This window comes from Ceratotherium simum, chromosome 25 (assembly GCF_057802395.1).
Source record: "Ceratotherium simum simum isolate JZ-2026a chromosome 25, ASM5780239v1, whole genome shotgun sequence".
NCBI classification, from domain to species: Eukaryota; Metazoa; Chordata; class Mammalia; order Perissodactyla; family Rhinocerotidae; genus Ceratotherium; species Ceratotherium simum.
Genome location: NC_141924.1, coordinates 5,601,829 through 5,623,222, shown reverse-complemented (window position 1 = coordinate 5,623,222; position 21,394 = coordinate 5,601,829). Strand labels below are relative to the sequence as shown.

At 54.2% G+C, this 21,394-nt stretch overlaps 1 protein-coding gene across 2 annotated transcripts in view; it reads right to left on the bottom strand.

Annotated features, from left to right (window-relative positions):
* Nucleotides 1–1,846: 1,846 nt before the first annotated feature.
* PHF21B (PHD finger protein 21B) overlaps nucleotides 1,847–21,394 on the bottom strand; it is a 109,431-nt gene continuing 89,883 nt past the window's right edge. For both annotated transcript variants that reach the window (XM_087448759.1, XM_087448760.1), the window contains 8 exons: nucleotides 14,476–14,527; nucleotides 12,801–12,877; nucleotides 11,103–11,157; nucleotides 9,199–9,221; nucleotides 7,984–8,142; nucleotides 6,058–6,133; nucleotides 5,633–5,736; nucleotides 1,847–3,976 (listed from right to left, as the gene is read on the bottom strand). In XM_087448759.1, the coding sequence (XP_087304885.1) occupies nucleotides 3,758–3,976; nucleotides 5,633–5,736; nucleotides 6,058–6,133; nucleotides 7,984–8,142; nucleotides 9,199–9,221; nucleotides 11,103–11,157; nucleotides 12,801–12,877; nucleotides 14,476–14,527 (765 nt within the window). In that variant the 3' untranslated portion in view covers nucleotides 1,847–3,757. The remainder of the gene's footprint in view (nucleotides 3,977–5,632; nucleotides 5,737–6,057; nucleotides 6,134–7,983; nucleotides 8,143–9,198; nucleotides 9,222–11,102; nucleotides 11,158–12,800; nucleotides 12,878–14,475; nucleotides 14,528–21,394) is intronic.

Genomic DNA, 21,394 nt, shown 5'->3' with positions numbered 1-21,394 from the left:
TCTGCCTTTGGGGGGAATTCCCACCCCGGTCAGGGAGCTGCAGGAGGCTCGCGCTGTCCCCCGGGCCCCTCCTCTCTTGGTGGGAGTGAGGTGGGCTGTGCAGGGTCCCCTGCGGGACTTGAGGACCAGGATGCGGTGGAGTCCAGGCTCACCCACCGCACGACTGCAGGGTCGTGCCGAGTGGGCCCTGAGGGGGTGGGCCCTGAACCAGGCCAGGGGCAGCCCCGAGGCCTGGTAGCTCTGTCTCTGGAAGGGCGCCTTCATCTAGTCCCTGAATATTCATTGAGCACCTCCTCACTGAGTTCTAGACTCTGGGATCTGGTGAGTAAAACTGACCAACCTACCTGCCTGCAAGGAAGGAGAGGAAATGCTAGGTTTTAGCGAGGGTGGCCGGGGACAGCTGCACTGAGAGGGGACTGTGGTGAAGTCCCCAGGCAGGTGTGGGAGCCAGTCAGGGAGAGAGTTGGGGAAGAGCATGCTGGGTGAGGCCACAGCACGTGCAAAGGCCCTGGGGTGGTGGCATGCCTAGTGGATTCCAGGCAAAGCAAGGCGGCCATGTGGCTGGAACAGAGCAATGAAAGTGGAAAGGAGTAGGATAAGAGGCAGAAGGAGCTGGAAGGATGCAGTGCCTGGGGCCTTGGAGAACCTGAGTTTTGCCAAGCCAGGTGGAGTGACAGAGAAGTTCTAACAGAGGTGTTATCAGGCTGGTGCTGTGGGATGGGGGAGGGGACCATGTTCAGGGGGCGGCCGCAGTAATCCAGGTGAGAGGATGGGCTGAGACCAGGCGATGTTGGTGTGGGTGGGGAGACACAGCCACATCCTGCTTATGTTCTGAGGGCGTAGCTGATAGCTTTGCTGATGACCAGGTGTGGAGGGTAAGGGAAGTCGAGGGTGACTCCCGGGCGCTGGCCCACGTACTAGGGAGGCTGAATTCCCCTGAGATGGGGAAGGTGCAGGACGGGTTGGTCTGCTGGAGACTAAGCTGAGTTTGAGACGTCTGCTAACATCCGGGGGGCTGGCTGTGGGCAGCTGGGCGTCTGCAGCAGGAGTCCATGGCGGGGGTCCAGGCTGGGGGTAAAAGTCGGGGAGCCACCAGCACAGAGACAGAAGGCCAGGAGGCTGGAGGGGCCAGCCACGGAATTCCGGAGAGGAGAGGTCGGAGCACAGACCTGGGCCCTCCGCATTCAGTGATTGGGCAGAAGAGAGAAGCTAGAGCAGTCAAGCTATGTGACCCCGGGCCCACTGTGACACAGGACGGTACTGTAGCCGACCCCCGCTGGGCGGGTGCACCTCTCAGTCCCGGGGGCCCTGGTGGGCAGTCACTTTGTATTTGACCCCACCCTCTGGACACAACAGATTGTCTAGGGGTGGTCTCCTCACCCCGCTGGGCCGACCAGAGGCCTCTGCACAACGGCAGGAGCCAGGACGCAGGGGCCGGCCTCCCAGTTTGGCTGCTCCCTTGCAAGGGCGTGGACTAAGCCCCAGGGTGGTTGTGGGGCGTGTGTGCCACCCTGCCCAGGAGGCAGAAAAAGCAAGAGATGGCGAGGCCGGGAGAAGGAGAAGGGACCCCGGAGCCGTGGGGACCCACCCTTGGGCTCTGCATGGCCCTGGCCGGGTGGGTTTCTGTTACTTGCGACCACCAATCCTGGCCCTAACAGGTGCACCTGCCACCTGCCGGGGGAGAGGGATGAGCGTGTGGAGGGTGCCGTAAGCTCTCTCCTTCCTCCCTCCCTCAGGGTGGGGTGGGGGCAGGACCCCGATTTCCAGCCTCTCCAATTTCCACCTCCTGGCCCCTTGTGCCCCCAGGGCCTCTCTGCCGAAGACAAGGAAACAAAATCCATGGGGCTTTGAAATCCTCAATCGAGTTTAATGCGTCGTACAGAAGGAAACTACATTGGCATATTTAAGACAAACACTTTTTCTCTATCCTCACTATCCACTGGACGGTCCTCCTTGGTCCAAAAAACTAAGTCTCAAGACACGTCGGCAGCTACCCCTCCCGGGTCCAAGCTTTCATAACCTCCCATTACATTTTTAAAAAATTTAATTCAATCCATCCAAGAAGAAACACAAACCAACAGAAAGGGGACCTGAAGACATTTACATCGCCACCACGCGGTGATGCATAATCGGCATCTCGAGTGACCAATATATATGACGTGTGTCTCCCAGTTCACTTTGTTCATCAATAGAAGAATATAAAAATCTTGTTCAACCCAGTGTTAAGTGTATTAAAATAGATCTGTATCGTACAGCACAGTTTCTCCCGGAATCGTGAAAAATGACAGGAGGGACCGTGGCAGTCTGTGGGATTCTGGCCAGCCTCCTTGCTCTGCACCTGTCTGCGTGCGTGTGTACGTGTGTGTCTGGGGCCGCATGCACACACGCACACGTGTAGTCAACGCAATTCGGCACCATGTGATATGCTGGGGGTGGGAGCCCTGCGGCTCCCAGATACTCATCCAGTTGTGCTAAGTCCCTCGGGACCGGAGGAGCTGGTGGGTGTAAGGCGCAGACACAGCCCACCCCGGGACGCAGGAGCCCTTTTAAGACAGTGTGCACCCTCAGCTCTCACTAACTCAGGGAGACAGCAAGAAGAGGGACTCGCGAGTCTCCGAAGGCCAAACCATCCTGAGGTCACCGCCCTCTCTTCCTCCCCAACCCTCACCCCACTTCTTAAAAAACCCTCTGGATTGCTCCAGTTTGGCAGCCCCCCCAGGCGGGGTTTCCCGTGCGTCCCTTGCAGCAGAGACAACTGTCAGCAGAAAAAGTCAGCAAGTGTCCCCCCCCTTCACATTAAGTATCTTACAATAAAAACGCCATACAAAAATGGGAAGTTATTATTTGGCATAGTGTCTGAACTGGCAAGAAAAGAGGCATGGAACACTTTGCTGGCTCTTCGAAAGGAGAAAAGAAAAGGCTTCAGTCTTAAGTTGAAGGATTCAACCCAAAAAAGAAAACCTGCCAAATGCCTCCCCTGCTTGGCTGCAGCTCCGTCTTGCCCAAAAACTCCATGAGAAAAATACATTGAGAGCAAAATGAGTCCAAAAGACCGCGGAAGGAGGGAGGCGCCGGCGAGGGTGCTCTGGAGACATCGGGGCAGGCAGAGGCCTGGGGCAGGCAAACGCTGCAGTGTGCCCTCGGGCACGCACGTCCTCCGCGTTTCAAGTTAAACAGCTGCGATTCTTGATGCTAATACTGACAGATGGGCCCAGGCATTCTGGAAGGCGCCGGGGCGGCCCAGGCCCGGGGGTGGCCCTCCTGAAGGAGGAGCCAGGAGTCCTACCTAGATTTGCTACCCACGTCTGTCCCCCTACCTCTACTATTCAGCTATGTCTGTGTCCTCAGCTCCCGCCCGCTGGACACCCGAGAGGCGTCGCCCTCGGCACGGGGCGTGGGCCACGCAGTATTCTGGCCCCTCCACACGCTCTGCCTTTCCCCCTCCCGTGGGGCAGCACGAGGCCGTGCAGACAGCTGTGCCCAGAAGCCCGAGGCCTGGGCAGTCCCACCACAGCCGGGGCCGACTGTGCACCCCACCTGGCCTCCGGGGGTCCCGACTAAAGGCTCCACTCCCACCAGGGCCCGGCTCTAGGACCCTCACCCAGCTCCTTCTCCCTTCTTTCCTCGGTCTCCCTCGATCTGGTTTTATTTTTGTCTGAAATTCATAGTGTTTATGAATTAAGGCTGAGAGAACCCTCAGGTCTTGTGAGCAGGGTCCCAGTAACTTCCCGTGGGTGTGAAGACGGGTCCCTCGGGGTCAGTTGTGCCCCTGGGGGTGCTGGAGGGCAGAGTGCATGGCGGCTGCTGAGGGCTTGGTCCAGGGCCCAGCCAGCAGCGGGGCAGGGCTGGTGGTCGTCCTGGCGACCTGGAGCATCTGCTCACCCTGGATCAGTCTCAGGAGGGCCCGCAGGCGGTCCAAGGACGACTGGGTGCCCCTCTGCCGGGCCAGCAGGCTTGTCTTAAGCTCCAGGCATTTCTGTTAGGGGAAGAGGGGGTCAGAGAGAAGGGTCTCAGAATCCAACTGTGCAGGCCTCCTGGGGGACACCCCCTCGGCCCTCTCTCCCGAAGCCCCTCCCTTCCACTGCAGAGGCTCAAAAGAAACAAGGTAGGTGGTCTCACAAAAGCCAGCAGGCAGCGAAAAAAGGAATTAAATGGCAGCCAGATGCACAGGAGAAGTTTGTTTTAGAAATGATGTGCTTGTGCAAGAGTGTGGGAACACGCTCCCTCAGGGTTGTGACATGACCTAGTGACCACATCTCTCCTGCTGGGGGAAGCGCAGAGCCAGTTTTGGCTCAACTACAGGAGCTGTGGGAGACCTTCGGATTGCCAGTCGTCCTCCACTCTTGCCCTTGCCTGCTGTCTTCTCGGCTTTTTCCAGCCTTTGTATATATCATGGCAATAGGGTAAAGCGGTCAGGGCTGGTGCCTCGAGTTAGAGTTTAAGTATTTGCTGCTCCGGCAAATGTCTTCAAATTCCTGAAACTGTATCCAAAACTCTAAGATGGGAATAACCACAGGGCCTCTTCACTGGGTTACTGAGAGAATTAAATGAGATACTGCATTTAAAGAGTTTTACTAGGGTCTGGCACTGCTGTTACCATCATTATCACCATCACCACCATCATCGTGATCATCACCACCATCAATACACCATCAACACCATCACCACCATCACCACCAACACTATCACCACCATCATCATCATCATCATCTCCATCATCACCACCACCACTATCATCATCATCACCATCATCACCACCATCACCACCATCAACACCATCACCACCACCACCATCAACACTATCACCATCACCACCAACACTATCACCATCATCAACACCATCATTATCATCATCATCACCACCACCACCACCATCATCACCATCACCACCACCACACCACCATCACCATCATCATCACCACCACCATCACCACCATCATCATCACCATCAACACCATCACCACCACCACCATCACCCCTATCACCACCATCAACACTATCACCATCACCACCAACACTATCACCACCATCAACACCATCATTATCATCATCATCACCACCACCACCACCATCACCATCACCACCACCACACCACCATCACCATCATCATCACCACCACCATCACCACCATCATCATCACCATCAACACCATCACCACCACCACCATCACCACCACCACCATCACCACCACCATCGTCTCCACCATCACCATCATCACTATCGCCATGATCATCACCACCATCACCATCACTATCATTACCATCACCATCATGACGACCACCATCATTATCATCACCACCAACACCACCACAATCATCACCATCACCACCACCATTGTCTTTGCTTATCACCACCCTACAGAGGAGAAATCATTATGTTCACTTTACATCAGAGGAAGCTGAGGTTCAGAGGCCGTCAGGGCCTTGCCAAAGTTGCAGAGACGGGAAGGAGCAGAGCTGGGTGCTGAACTGCTTGATAACTACTTGTCAGACGAGTCACAGAGCTGCCTCCTCCACCTACCGCCTCACTGAGTGTTGCTGGCACGCCCGTCCCCTTCTGGGGCTCCAGTGACAGAGAGCGAAGCTTTGGACCCGCACCTTGTGGTTCTGAGGGCGGCCCCCACCCCACGCACCTCCACCGCTGAGGCCAGGCGCCGGTCCCGCTCCTCCAGCTGCTGGTGCTCGCCCTGCAGCTCGCTGCCTCTCTGCAGCAGCCTCTGCTTCTCCTCTTCCTTGACTGCGGGAGAGAAGGCGGAGCCCCCAGGAGGGCAGCTAAGCAGAGGCTGGGCCACGGGTGAGCAGACGGGGCAGCGAGAACGCCAGGTCTACGTCTACAGGCCGTCCTGGCCGCATCTTCCCGCAGGAGAGTGGCCCCGGCTGGACGCGGAGGGGCTGGAAGTGCCGTCCCCCCCCAGTAACTGCCCTGCACACAGGACCAGTCCCAGGGCCCCTCTCTTCAGCATGCACACCGACGGGCCCTGTGTGAGTCCAGAGGCCTGGGGGCGGGGCTGGAGAGAGCAGAGGCGGTGCCCTTTCCCCCTCCCCAAGGACGTCTTACCTGTCTTGTGGGTGACGTAGGAGTGCACGATGGCCAGCATCCCAGTCCAGGGCACACCTTCATCTTTCTTTAAGGCCTGGAGGGCGGATGGGGAAATGAGCCAGCGGAGAGGCCGGGACCCGCCACGCCCCGGCTGTGTCATCCTGGGGAGGCAGGCCTCTCGGTGCAGGTGCCTCAGCCGTGACCAGGGCCTGGGCCACACCCAGGCTCACAGCAGCTGCTCTAAGGACAGCAGCTCCATGAGGGCAGGAGCCTGCTTGTCGCCAGGGCCCCTAACAGTGCCTGGCAGGGAGCAGGCTCAAACTCTTCCTGAATGAATGAATAAATGAACGATCATGTGTCTTCTTCCCAGGTCCTGGGGACCCGAAAGCAGCCCCAGGCAAAACAGGGACAAACTGGGGACCCAGTGAGGCCCCACCATCACGCCAAAGCGGGGAACAGAACCGTGTCCCTCTCCGCATCCCCTCAAAGAGCTGTGACCCTGGGTGGTCACAGTGCAGGGGCTGGTGGCCCCCAGAAGGGACAGCCCCGCAGCAGCACACAGCCCACCATACCCACCCTCTCCCTAGAGCCCCACAAAACCCGGGATGACAGGAACTCACGAGAGCTCGTGCTTTTGCAATAAAGAAGCCTCTCCTATGATTTTATAAGCCACACACTCTGTAGAAAAGCACAATTTAAAAAAACCATTGCTGCTTCCCACCTCCAGCACACACACAATATAGCACTGGGAAGAACCTTCTCCCAGGTTTTTCAGTCTGCACAGTTTTTCTCAGAGACCGGACGACGAAACCATACAGCAGCTATAAAACCTATTTTTTATTTTATTTTTTAAACTTAATTCCACATAGTGAACAAGTCCCAAAGAATTGCAAAATCCTTGTAAAAAATTGTTTTCAATGACCACATAGTATCTCAATAAGCGTAAGCACTGGAATTTATTTCACCATCTCCTATTACTAAAAAGTTAGGTTCCTTCTATTTTTCCCTTTTATAAATAAAGGGGAAGGCCCTTCTTTGTGCACAGAATTTTATCTGTATTTGGATTATTTCCTTAGACTATATTCCCCAAAGCAAGATTCTGGGTTTAAGAGGTATCCCATTTTTAAGGTTCCTGATAAAATACTGCAGTGTGTAAGAGTGCCTGCCCCACCACGTCATCGCCAGAAGGGAGTGTTATCGTTTTTGTTAATTTGGTAGATTTTCATTTGTGTGTCATTGTCCATGAGACCCAACATTAACTGGCACTATTTTTTTAAAAATTTTTTTGGTGAGGAAGATCAGCCCTGAGCTAACATCTGTTGCCAATCCTCCTCTTTTTGCTGAGGAAGGCTGGCCCTGGGCTAACATCCGTGCCCATCTTCCTCCATTTTATATGTGGGACGCCGCCACAGCATGGCTTGATAAGCAGTGCGTACGTCCGTGCCCGGTCCTGTGCGTACGTCTGAACCTGCGAACTCCGGACCGCCAAAGCAGAGAGCGTGACCTTAACCATTATGCCACCAGGCCGGCCCCTCAACTGGCACTATTTTTGCAGTTTGCGTTGCTAGTCCAGTTCCGCCTGGGAGGGGACTGGAGTCAGAGGTGGAGTCACTAAGTTGGACACTATGGAGGGACACCTGCTCAGTTGACACCAGTGGTCCTCAACCAGCAACGTCTGAGACGGTCACGACGGAGGCGCAATTGGCATCTAGTGGGTAAAACCGTGCAGTGCACAGGACAGCCCCCACAGCGCATTATCCCGCCCAGGCGTCGACTGTGCTGAAGTGGAGAAAGCCTGTTCTGCACCAGCCCCTTCCTGCCCCCCGACCTCCCTGTCTCTGCAGCCCAGAAGGTTTGAGAAGCCTTGGACGTGTCGGGGGAGGGCCCTGCAGTGCACGGAGAGGGTAGGGGAGCGGCACCAGCCCAGGGGACAGCCTCCCGTACCTTCTGCTGGCACTTGGGGCACACCCACACGCCCTTGGGTGTGGTCTTGAGGGGCGGGTCCAGGCAGCTGAGGTGGTAGGCGCCCGGGCAGGTGCCGCAGGGCTGCAGATTAGCCCCCCGCCTGCAGGCGGCACAGTGCTCATCGTGGGTGATCTCATTCTGAAAGAAAGGGGAGGGCGGGAGGCAGGTCAGCTGGGTGGCAGTGGGGGCCCCAGGCAGCTGCCAGCCCGACCTGTGTGACCCAGCTTCCGCCAGTGTTTCTCAGCAGCTCCGGGAGGGATAAGCCCCAGAGGGCAGCTGCATGGGGACAGGCCTGCAGCCGGGGGGAGGAGCACCCAGGTCTCCTGCCTCGAAGCCAAGGCCCCTCCAGGACTGTGGGCGCTGCGGGGGAGGGACGCGGGCTCGAGGTGGCTCCCGTCCCCAGGCCCGTGCTGGCTGGGCACAGGGTGGCCGTGGACAAACACGGCCAGGCCCACTGGCACCGAGCTGCGACGCTGCAGGTTACTGCGGCAAACACCATCGTGTAATGGAGTCCATGCCCGTCCCCTGTTAATTCTTAGTCCTTTGACCATGACACAGACACGTGAGGACTGGAAAATTCTTTTACAGTTAGATCCGAAACTTAGTAAAGAAAAACAGTGAATAAATTCTGAGGCATGCCCACAAAAGAGGTCATTTCCCAGCCAATGATCTGAGAAGCAGGGACGTAGTGTGTGCGTGGGGGCCTGGGGTCTCACAGGGTCACAGAAATGTGGTCGTTTGGGGCGACCCTGGGGATTACCAAGTCCAGCCCCTCATCAGGTGGGCAATAAGGACCAGAGAGGGCCAGCTCCACCCAGGGTCACATAGCGAGGCCAGGCGGAGCCAGGCAGAGCCCAACTGGCATCTGTCACAGGCTGCTTCCCCTCAGGCCTTCGTGGCTCCCAGGATCCCTGCACTCTCAGTGCTGTGCGGGGAGGGCTCCTGCTTGAACCAGTGGGCTGAGTCCTGTATCCATGACCTACTGTGCCGAGCAGGCTGGAAAGAAGACCGGGTGCTGTGTGGAGCTCTCAACACCGAGGACACCTGCTCAGAGCCTCGGTTTACCCTTTCCTCTGCTCTACTCCAAGGCAGCAGGACACTGGGGCCCCTCCTCCCTTGCCAGGAGCGACCCTACCTAGACTGTATGGAAAGCATGCCCCACCCACCCAAGTGTGAGGACGAGGGCACACGTACCTGCCGGCAGGGCTCCTCATTGGCTGGCACAGGGAAGAAGGGCGGAGAACACGTTAGTGGGCATGGGAGGAGCACCAATCAGGCCTGGGGTCCACAAGGCCCAGTGCGGCCTGGGTTCTCACCCAGGGCATGATGGGAGTATCACAGGCCGCGTGACACCCGGGTTCTCACCCGGGGCACGATGGGAGTATCCAGGCCCCGTGACACCCGGGTTTCTCACCTGGGGCACGAAGGAAGTAAGGGTCCCCGGGCCCGTGACCCTGGTCATGGCCAGCACCCACCATGGGCAGGCTCATCATGGCCCCGAGCTCTCTGAGTTATGTGCCGCAGTGAGCTGTCCCATGGAAGGAAACATCACTCCAGGGACCCCTCAGAGGGACTTATTTCCAACTCTTTTTTCGGCCATAAACCACTCTCATTCTAGTAAGTGATGCCTAACCAGACATTTTAATGATCACAACAAATGGTTTTCCTTTTAGTTTCTGAGTCAGACCTGTCTGCAAATAATACCACCCAGTGGGAAGAACAGCTCCTGTGTGTACCCAGCACTCGACAGTTTACAAAGTGCTGTCATGTTCACCTCTCGTGTCACTGTCCCAGCGCTGAAGGGCAGGTACTGTTATGGGCCCATTTTACAGATCAGTAAACCAAGGCACAGGGAGGTGACATGACACGCCGAAAGCCACAGAGAGTCCTAAGAAGTGGGCATTCTGCCCTTAGGACCACAGTCACGAGTCACTTAACAAGGACACGTTCTGAGAAACGCATGGTTAGGTGATTTCGTCATCGTGTGAACCTCAAAGAATGTACTCACACAAACCTGGATGGTACAGCCTACACTCACCTAGGCTACGTGGTATGATCTTACGGGACCAGCATCGTATATGCGGTCTGTTGTTGACCAAAACATCGTTATGGGACACGACTGTATTTGTTTTTTTCTGGTTGCAAATAAAAAGAGACTTCCTGGTTGCATTTGAGGATGTGGGTTTCTTGGCTCCCCTGAGGTCCTGCAACGCAAGGCTGGCAGAGGAGGGAGGGGTCCGTGCATCCTCAGATGGAGGCCTTGGGCCAGGTCCCAGCCTGCCATTGCTGGGGGCCCAGCACCCTGTCGTGTGGAGGAAGCCAGAGGGCGGTGGGGAAGGTCTGGCCCTGGCTGCACAGTGAGGCAGAGGCAGAGGCAGAGCCGGGCAGAGAACTCAGGGCTCCTGCGTCCAGCCTGGGCTCTCTCACAGCCCAGGGCAAGAACACGAGGGTGTGTGAGGCGAGCCCAGCTGGGAGGGAGCTGCTGCCTGAGAGTAGAGAGAGGCTCTTCCCAGGGCTGTGTGAAGCAGGTGACACTTGGGCTGGGCCACGGCACAGAGGCCACCACGCCAGCCACGCCCAGAACATGGAGGTGCTGGCAGAGGGGGGAAGGTGGGAGGCCCCTCCCCACCCATCGCCCACACTCCCACCCAGGTGGGCCCTGTGGTGGGCGGGTCCTGCCACACTGAGCCCACGTGGCCTGGTTCTTTGCTCCGGATCACACCTGGGGTGGGGCAGAGGGGCAGCCCGGAGCCCTGGGCCTGGGCCTCGTGTGTGACCTTTGCCCACACTCCTGCTCAGAGCCTCAGTCTCTGCAGATGGGAGCACACGCCCCCGGCCCTCCTCCCCACAGGAGCCGTGAGGACGAAGGAGGCCGTGGCGAGCAGGGCCTGGTGAGCCCTGATGTGCCATCCACTGGAAAGCAGCTACACCGCTGCTGTGGACGGGGCAGGCCGGGTCCTCAGGCCCGCGGCCGCCAGAGGAGGGAGGCTCAGCTGAGCCCAGCCCCTGCCCCGCCAGGAGCAGAGGGCCACCAAAGCCACCTTGGCCCCCGGCCCAGAGCCGCCCCGGGAGGAGAAGCACGGCCTGCGGGCTCTTACCTCTGGCTGTGAGGAACAGGGGGGTACTGAGACAGCCGGGCGCCAGCCGCTTCCTCTGCAGGGACAGAAAAGAAACCAAACCATGGTTGTGCGGAGCCCTCCTCGGTGACCCTGCCCTGCCCAGGACTCACTCGGGACAGGGTCCTACCAGGCTCTGGACTCCGGCTGGACACCCCTGGCCAGAGGCAGAAACAGGGGCAGACAGAGGGGACACAGGGCAGGGGGGAAGGCGGGTCAGTGGGGGTGAAGGTCAGCCAAGGCTCTGCCCTGAGGGAGGCCGCGGGGCCCATCCCTGCTGCCGGTGGGCACATCGGTCTCAGGAAGGACGTGTCAGAGACCCCAAATTGGAACAAATCAGTAACAAAGCTGCCATCTGGGTCTCCATCTGTGTGCCTACTGTATCTTCCTTCTCAGCTGGTTCTGGAGTGAGGCGGGGAAATGAGGGGCATTGTAGACTGGCTCCCTAAACCCTGCTTCTTGGCACGTGGCCCAGGGACCCTGGCAACCAAGAGTGGCCCTTGGTGCCCAAAGAAAGCATCATGTGTAGATGGAAGTTTCTGGTACATTCCAGAAGAGTGGCTCTAGCAATGACAGGCCACACTGATTCAGACCCTGGTGGTCCGTGGTGGCTTTGACTGTGGCAGAAGATGGCTCTAGACTTGGATGACTGGCTTTACCCCCGTCTCTTTCCCTGCAGTTGGGCTGTGGGGAGGGACCCATGGCCACTCTTGGGACTACTTATATGTCTAGGGCTCAAAGATCACAGGGCTTTGTGTTGGCTCTTGATTTGCTAATCAGGTCATCTTTGGCCCTGGCCACAGACTTCAGAGATGAGGGTATGGCTCTGCCCACGATGAGCACAGCGAAGACAAGAGGGTCCCCAACATACAAAGAATACGCCATTTCACTGGACAGAGGTCGAGAACCAACCAGGGGACATTCTCACAAAAGGGGGACAGTCCTTGAGGTATCTTGTCTCAGGGACAGAGCTTGCTCAGAAAATCTAGGAGGACGTGAACGGAATAAAAATGCACACGTAGGGCATGTCCTCTGAGAAGGAGCAGGGGAGGGAGGGCGGGCTGTGGACCTCACACAGGTGGGCTCTCCCGACAGGGCAGTGGTAGGGCCAGAGCGACCCCCGCTCGGTGGGAGAGCCCTCCCTCCCAGCCAAGTTCCAGTTCACGAGACCTGGATTCAGGACAACAAGCCCAGATGGACCAACACGCTGGGGAGGTGAGAAGGACATTTTCCTGACCCTCCTCCAGGCTCCGTGGAGCCTCGTGGCCCTCTGGCAGCGACAGCTCGGGTCTGGAACGTGCCAGGCACTGGGCTCTGGGAACATGGCTCCACTTCGGAAAGCTGCCCCAAGCTCTGGACTTCGGGGCCCTAAGGAAACCGCTTCACCTCTAGGGGACGATTCCAGGGTGTGGCTCCCCACCGCCTGCGACTGGACGGCAGGCGTGACGATCAGGGGGAAGCACCAGGAAGCCTGCTGTGACCTGCACCCCAGCCCTGCTCCCCAGGGCGGCTTACATGGGGAACACACTGACATTTTCACCTCCCGCATCTGCCTCTCAGTGGTTCTGATCGCAGGGGGCGAAGACTGACATTATTTACTGCCATGCCCCGCACTCCCATCCCAGGAGGGACGGGTGAGGGAGCCTCCCCTCCCCGGGTGCGCGATGGTGGGGCCCTCACCTCCGTCTCCAGGAGGCCGCTGTAGGCGGGGTTGGCTGTACTTCTTCTCTTCCGCTCCTGGCGCTTGCTCTGGATTTCTGGAAAGGCACAGGTGCGGCGGTTACTGGATCCTCCTGCCCTGGGAACCCCAACTCTCCCTCCACCAGCCCTGGACACCACTGTCCCCTCCTGCCCCGCAGCCTCTCTGTCTGCACAGTGTCCATGCTCCTGAGTGGCCCTGGGGCAGGAATCGCTCACTCTGAGGCAGGACACGCCTGCCGGCCTCAGGCTAAAGGACCGATGGGCAGGAGGGTGGCAGGCTCCCAGAGTCCAGGTGTCCACTCTCAGCCCAGGGTCCCCCCGTGTGCCACCGTCCAGCCCGGGGCCGTATCTCTTGTGACCTCGGGACAACTGATGTCTGTTGGTCAGACGCTGGCCTGGCTGAGCTGCAGAGTGAGGTCAGGGCTCCTGGGCAGACCAGGCACAGACCTGCGGCTCAGGCAGCCTCCGGCCCTCACGAAGCCTCAAACCTGAACCCTCCCCAGAGGGCCTGGTGTGCTGTGCTTCGTAGTGAGAATGGCCACGCACACGAATTGCGTTTCTCTCTCTCTCTCTCTTCCTTTTGCTCTGACTGCCAGGTGGGACCTGCCACCTGCTGCTGAGAAGCTGTTTGACATTATTTTCTAATCTCTCTCTCTCCAACATGATTTTTCCTTTTAAACTTTTTCAATATTATTCATGTGTTTCCTGTAAGGCACCTCGGACCCTCCGTGGAAGAAGACAAAGTCCAAATAAATAAACATTTAGGAGATCATGGGCGAGGGGGAGAGTTTTCAAAATGAGGGCTATTTATAAAAATCATAGTAACAATCACAAACATATTAGCACAGCACTTTTATCTCAATTCTCACGACAACCCCGCAAAGTTTGAAGATGCAGTTTTCCTCATGTTGTAGATGAGGAGACTGAGGTTCAGAGTGGGGAAGGAGCTTGCCCAAGGTCACTTGGCTCTAAGCAGCACGACCAGGACTGGAGCACAAGTCTTCTGACGTGACTGCGAGGGCCAGCCCCACTGCCCCACGCTGCCTCCACAGCTCTGCAGCGGGAGCACACACAGCTCTCAGAGGCAGCCGAGCCCAGCCGATTCCTTACACTCAATTTCAGACCGGGGCGTTCAAACAATCAGATGGAAAGCTCGCAGAACGCCTTCCAACCCTGCACTGCAGGAGAGGGGGCCACGAGCCGCGGCTGCTCAGATGCACTTTCCCCCCAGAGTCCAGGTCAGTGGAGCCGGCGGTCTGGAGGGGTGGGCCCCGTCCCTGTCCTTCCCCATCCACGTCTGTGTCCCAGATGCCACCAGAGAGCAAACTGGACCCAGGGAACTGAACTCTGTGCTTAGCTGGGTGCTGGGCTTCCTCTCTGTGCTTGACAACAATCCCAAGAGGAAGGTTCGGTTATTATCCCATTTTACAGATGAAGGAACCGAGGCACGGAGAAGCTAAGCTTGAGGAGTTATTAGATGGCAGAGCTGGGCAGTCTGGCTCCAACACCCGCCTCTTATCACTTCACTGTGCTGCCCCCAATTTGGAGACAGGGAACCCACGTGGTCCCTCCACTGAAACAAGAAAGTGTCACAAGCCCCCACCCCCGTCCTGTGGGCCAGGCTGGGTCCAGCCTGCCGCTGTGCAGATCTTACCTTCCAAGTGTTCCGTCGTCACCAGGCCCAGCGCCACCATGAAGGCGATTTTCTGAGGGAAGGAAACAGAGAGGTGTTAACACAGCCTTCATTCATTCACTCATTCATTCAACCAGCATTTGCTGAGCACCTACTTATGGGGCTGGCTTGTCTATTTTGGATTTATTTAGTTTGTACCTACTGTCCTTTCTCTGTCCCAAGACCCCACCCAGGATCCCACGTTACATCTAGTCGTCACGTCTTCTTGGCTCCTCTGGGCTGGGACAGTTTCTCAGACTTCCCTTGATTTTGCTGACCGTGGCGGTGTTGAGGACGATGGGCAGGTGTTCTGTAGGAAGCTCCTCAGCTGGGATGTGTCTGCTGTTTTCTCATGATTAGACCGGGGTTATGGGTTTGGGAGGAAGACCACAGAGGGGAGGTGCCAAGAAGGGCACCTCCCATCAGGGCCCGTGCTGTCAGCATGACTGATCCCTGCGGTGTGGACCTGGGTCATCTGGCTGACGCGTGTTTGTCAGGCATCTCACTGTAACTTTTCCCCGTCCATTCTGTCCTCACTGGAGGAAGTCGCTGTGCACAGCCCACACTCAAGGGCTGGGGAATTATGCTCCACTGGGACTTTTTCAGCCATGCAGATCCAAAAAATTTGTATGAGTAGAATTTATCAATATTTTATTTTGCAGTGTTTGGATTTTTGAATCTAAGCTAGAGACTCTGAGGTTGTAAAGCAAGTGGCTTACGTTTTATTTTACTGCCTATAGTTTCAGTTTCCCATTTAAATTTCTGATCCATTTGGAATTTATCCTGCTGTATATGGTGGGAAGTACGGGTTCCTTTTATTCCATACGGCTACTCATTTGTTCCAACACCGTTTCTCAAAAACTCCATCTTTCCACTTTTCACTGATTTAAGGAGCCACTTTACTCATATACTCAATTACCACACATCTATTTGGGTTTATTTCTGTGCCTTCTATTCTGTTCCTCCTATTCATGAGCTACTTTTACTCGTCAAGGCTCTACAGGAATCTGCTAGGATCAGAACCCCTTTCCTGTTTCCTGCTCAGAGTTTCCTTGCCTCTTCTTGTTATTTTCTCATGTGAAATTCAGAAACCATCTTAGGTAGTTCTGAGAATGAGGGAATCAGTTGGTAGATTTACTGGGATGATGTTAAAATTATAAATTAACTTAGAGCATAAAGACAACTTCATAATACAGCATTAACTTTTCCTTTCCAAACCATGGTGTGCCTCCCTTCTTTTTATGTCTTCAGGGGTTTTGAACTTTTCCTCAAATTTATTTTTTGAGGTACTGAATATTTTTATTATGTTTATTCCTAGGCACGTCATCTTTTTGTCACTATTGTAAATGGGATTGTCTATAAAGCTCATACAGGTTGCTATGTGTTTCTACGAAGATTACTGAAGATTATTGAACATTATTTACATTAATGTTACACCCCACTGCCAGGTCGAATTCTCTTGTTGTTGGCAGTAGTTTTTTCCACCAGTTCTCTCAGGTTTTCATCAATTCTCTTGGGTTCTCCACATCACCTCAAACAGTGACTGTTTACTCCGCCTTTCCAATTTTTACTTCTATGCTGTTGCTCAATTTGTCAGCTTTAAATGATGTTCTTTGAGTCACTGACAGACGGAACAATCTGAGAGCTCACTCCACCTCTCCCTTCTTTCCCTCCCTCCTCTCCTCTTGATTTTACTTAGATGAATCTTATATGCATTGCAGCACGTAATACTAAATGCTGTTCCGACATCCTCTTCCTGTTTCAGTTTTACTCTGCAGTTAGATGTATGTGATGCCCACCCCAGCGCTGGTGACAAAGTGGCCCCAATTGCCTCTTGGTCGACTGGAGTCAACCCTCTAGTAGTTTCTCATGAACAGTTCATGGGAGCAACATTTCCTGAGTTCTTGGCAGATTTAATACTTTTTATCTGTAGCCGTTCAACTTGAAGGCCAGCATGGCTGGGTATAAAATCCTCGTCTCTTACTTTCTCTCCTTCAGATCCTGCGGGTGTTGCTCCCTTTATTCCGGAGTTGAATGTGGCTGTGGAAAAGGCCAAAGCCAGCCTAACTGTTTTCCCTCTAAAGTGACGTGGTTGTTTCTGCCTGATGCCTACAGGATCCTTTCATTTCCATTAAAAGTCAGTGACTTCACTGGGTTGTGTTGCAGTGTTGACCATTTCCCCCTGGCACATGTGTTGATTTTCCCTGGCACATGGTATGTCCTTTCTCATATGTAAATTAGCCTTCTTTTATTTCACTGACCTTTTCTTGAATTATATTTAAAAAATAGTGAAGCATCACCACACCATGAGAAGTGGGGTCTATAAAATTCAGTCCCGTAAGACGTGTGCTCACATTAACGCGAGACTAGTGAAATGACTCAGGTGGCCGCAGAGCTGCTGGAATGGGAATTCTAGGGTCCAGCAGCTTCAGCCAACCCATATGGGGCCAGGCTGCAGTTTGGTGCCACCTGGCTTCAATATCACTTCTGTGCCCTGGGGCTGACTAGACAGCAGCAGGGACTCTAGGAGTTCCCCCATTACTGGTCTGATCTGGGAAGACGGGGTTGGGCGAATACTAGGAATGTGGAGACCACGCTCCTGCCTCCAGGTTCCCCACTCAGCCTTCCCCTCCCCTCCTCCCCTCCCTCCACCGAGGATAACTTGAGCCCACGCTCATCTGAGGACAGGTAATGGGAGCCAACTGCCTACTGTGTTTTAGCTAAATTCACATTATCGCAGGGGGTTATGGGACAGTCTGACTGTGTTTATTCTGCTCTGTCATCCTGGGACTCTCTTGGACGCCTCCAATTATCCACCTGTTGTATCTCCTTTGCTCGTCTTCTGTAGGAATCACTTTCTAAAAATATTCAAAGACTCATTCTTTCTTTTTTGTTGTGTAGCCTGTTCTCAATTCTGCCTCCCTAGTCCCTTGCCGTGTCTTCTGCTGCGTCTACAGTCCCCTGTGCTCATCCAGTTACATATTTACTTCTGTGATGATTTTACTATTCTTTCCTGAATAATTCCAGCCCTCGGTTCATTCTCTCCGGCACTTTGGCCATTTAGCCATCTCTTCCGTAAGTCCTTGTGGTTTGTTTCCTTCTTAGTGGTGATTATTTTAATCCACAGTAGATAGTGGTTTTTCTAGTGAGCATCCTTTATCTTATGGTACAAATACCTTCTCTTTACCATATTTTCCCTTATGGTGGCTTTCTAGTGATGTTATGCCAGATGCCCCTTTTTGTTAAACATAACTGAATGAGTTGAACTTTCCCGGATCAGTTATTTGCAGAGGGAGGGGAGAAGGGATCCCCTTAGCCTTCTGTTAGCCACTGAAAAGCTCCTGCCAAGTGAACTGACTTCATTCTTCAAATGGTGCCTCAGTGGGATTGTTTGGTCCTGCCTCCTTTGCCCCTCCACCGAGCCCACGGAGGGTTTGTAGCACCTTCCCTGCTCCTGGATGCCTTACAGATTGCAGCCACAACAATCTTCAGGGGGCAGGTTTTTGCTGCTGCTTTCTGATACTTGCCAACACCAGACACTCCCCCTTCCTGCACATTCTCTCTCCATGTTCCCTCATACACAGTCCCAGCTTTTGCCTGATCCGGCCCTGTCTAAACTAAGTCCAGCTCATAGACATCCCATCCTTCTGCACTGGAAGATGGACTTCTGATCCTCAGGGAGTACGTGTGGCTGACTCGTTCTGCAACTGTAGCTCCTCGGCCCTCGTGGTACTCACCCACACCGTCCTTGCACCACCAGCTTCCCGCACGCCTCTGATCTCTACAGCCCCTGACAACACGAACATGCATTTCCCAGTCTGCAGACTCCTTGCTCTAGTTTGAAATTCACAAAATTAAAACTTTTTTGTGTTGCTTGGTATCGGTTTGCAGGGCGTGCAAGGGAGATTCGGTTCTAAGTCATCGTCCTGTTTGTTCTGGAAGCTCAGCCCAGTCTTTCCAGTCTGCTTCACCTGCTAGTTTCTGACGGATGTGTGTTCAAATAATTGCATTTTGTGCATTTGCCAAATTTGCCTTATGATTTGGCCATCCATTTATATATCCTAAACCTATGTTGTTACGGGGCACACAAGTTCAGCCTCTTAAATTACCTTGACAGATTTCCTTTAGTGTTTACATAATACGCCTTTTTCATTCTTGTATTCCAATCCGTCTGCATGCTTTTTATTAAGGTATGCCTCTTACAAGCAACGTACAACTGGATTTTGTTGTTGTTAAGTCTGCGATTTCCTTTTATTTCTGCTATTTAAGAGCAGGAACTTATTTCATTTGCATTTATTGTGGTTGCCGATATATTTAGATTTATTTCCTCCATTTCGTTTTTTCAGTTTCTCATCCTTTCTTTTTACCTTATTTCCTGTCTTCTTGAAAAAAAAGTCCCACGTTCACTTCCTTTTCCTCTGGTGATTTGGAAATTATAGATGGCAGTCTTTTTTGGTGATTAGGCTAAATGTTTTAAGCATATATTTTTAACAATACATTTTTCTAATGAAGTCTAAGGTTATTCCATATTTCTATCTTTCTCCCCAGCATGACACTGACCTTAGCAAGTTCTGACTCCCTCTAAAACATCACCTCTGACCAACTTGTTACTGTTGCCTAGAATTCTCCTTACACCTGTTTCGGAAAACAAAAAACTTCACTGTGGTTTCTTACACCCACTGCCCTTCCCTGGCCTCACTCGTCTTCTGCTAAAGTGCAGGTCTTTTAGCGATGGTCTGTGGGTGATGACGCTCGTAGTCTCTCTGTGTCTAATGTCTTGAGTTTGCCCTTGCTCTTGAGAAACGATTCACCTGGCATCCAGTCCTGAGCTGGCGGTCACCCTCTCTTAGCGGGCTGCAGACCTGCTCTGTCGTCTTCTGGCTGCTGCTCCCGGAAGCGCGTGGCTTCGTCTGTCATTCCTTTCTGGCTAATCTGGTTTTGCGCTTGCAGCTTTTATGAGTTTTCTCTTCTGACACAGATTTCTAGCCTTCTAGATTTACGTTTATTAATCCTGCTTGATAGATGAAGTCCACTTTTGATCTAAGAACTTACACGGATGCTCCTGCATCCTAGAGAATTTTTAGCTTCCGTCTTCAATTATCTCTTCATCCCCTCCCTCCATCCACCCTCCCATGAGATGAAAGGTGGGGTCTGTTCACTCTCCTTCTGTCTCCTACCTGCTCCTGCACACACAGAGACAGACAGACAGAGATAGAGGTATTTTTACTTCTTTGCATGTCTGTACTAGACCCGTGGTGCCATATTCCAAAGCACTAATTATCTCTGTTCATCTTGCCTAGTAAGTTTTTTTATTATTCCAACCAATCACGTTTTTCGTTACCAGATTTTCAAATTTTTATATTCATCTGATCTTGTTTTATTTTCGTGATGTTTTTAGTTCATTATTCCTTATTTATTTCAAGTGGATGTTATTCCTTTTTTAAACTTCTTTGAGTATCCTAGACATACTTATTTAAAAGTCATTGCTAGACTATTCCACAAAATTAACTCGTCTTGAATAAATTCACGCTCCAAATGTCGACTTTATTGATTGTCACCCTCAGCATTAGATCGCTTCACGTGTTTTAGGATCCTGTCTACAGGCTCATTTTGGGCACAACTTCTTTTCGTTTTCTCTCCCTCTGTTGACCCCTCCTCTTTAGCGGGTTTGCAATCGCCTGGGCCTTGCCCACCCCCCACCCCGCGGTTCAGCTATGGCCTTGGGAACAGGTTGGCTCCCACACAAGCAGAGAAGCCTGGGTCCACTCCTCTCTCGCTCAAGAACTCTCGGGACCACTGCCCTGCGTGAGCTGCCCTCCCTGCCGGTCCCCCAGTCCGATTCTGAACCTGGAGCCCAGGCCTGGGGCATCAGTCCTGCTCGCTGCCTGTGCTTCTGGGACAAAAGTGACGCCCAGCTTCCTCCTTCCTGCCTCTTCCCACCTTTCATCTGTAGTTGCTGAGGGTCTGCAGCACAGGGAGGCAGCCCGACGGGGGGTTGTGCTTTGATGGATCAAGAAGGGGGATAACTTGGTTATTTCTGAATTTTAGAAAGATCCTTCTAGGTGTAGGGTGAATAGACAGAGAGGAACCCATCCAGGGGCTGGGAACAGGAGTCTGGGGAGAGATGGTGAAGAAACAAGGGCTGTGGCACCAGGGACAGCGTGGAGAGAGGGAGCATCCGGGTGCACAGGCCTTACCCACAGAGGCAGCCGGTGCTGGCGTGGAGTCGGGGCTCGTATGGGGCTGAACTCCTGCCCTGCCTGCCCCTCCACAGGGCACACGCTAACCTGCGGGTGGCCAGCTGGGTCAGATGCTACCAGAGGCCAGAATAATGGGTGACACAGAGAAGGCCACAGCTCTGCCCTAAAGAAGGCATGGGCCTTGAGACAGGGAGGAGCAGACAGAGCCTGGGGTCAGGAGCCAGGAGCCCAGGTTCTGTGTGGGCTTCGCACACAGCCCTGTGATGGTGAACTCGGCCGGCCTCTCTGAGCCTCAGTCTCCTCCTCTAAAATGAAAACTGTAAATCCTGCCCCACTTAGCAGAGCCGCTGCAAGGCCACAGGAGAGGAGGAGAGCACAGTCAGCTGGAAAGGCTCGGCAAAGACCTGGGGTTACTGCCCCCTGTCCCCGCAGTGTCTTGGGTGGGCACCGTCACACCATGTGCCCAAGCTTCATCTCCCTGCCTGTCTCACGGGGCCGCCGTGAGGCTCAGACGATGCCCTGCGTGTGAATGTCACAGACACGGCCAGCCCTGCTACAAACCACATCCACCCTGACATTTCACTCACGTCGCAGGAAATCCCGGGTAAGCTCCAGCCCAAGCTGACGATCTGAGAGCCACGCTGACTGTGGTCGAATCTGCCCCGGCCTCAACCTTCCCATCTAAGTGGTTTTCTTTGGTT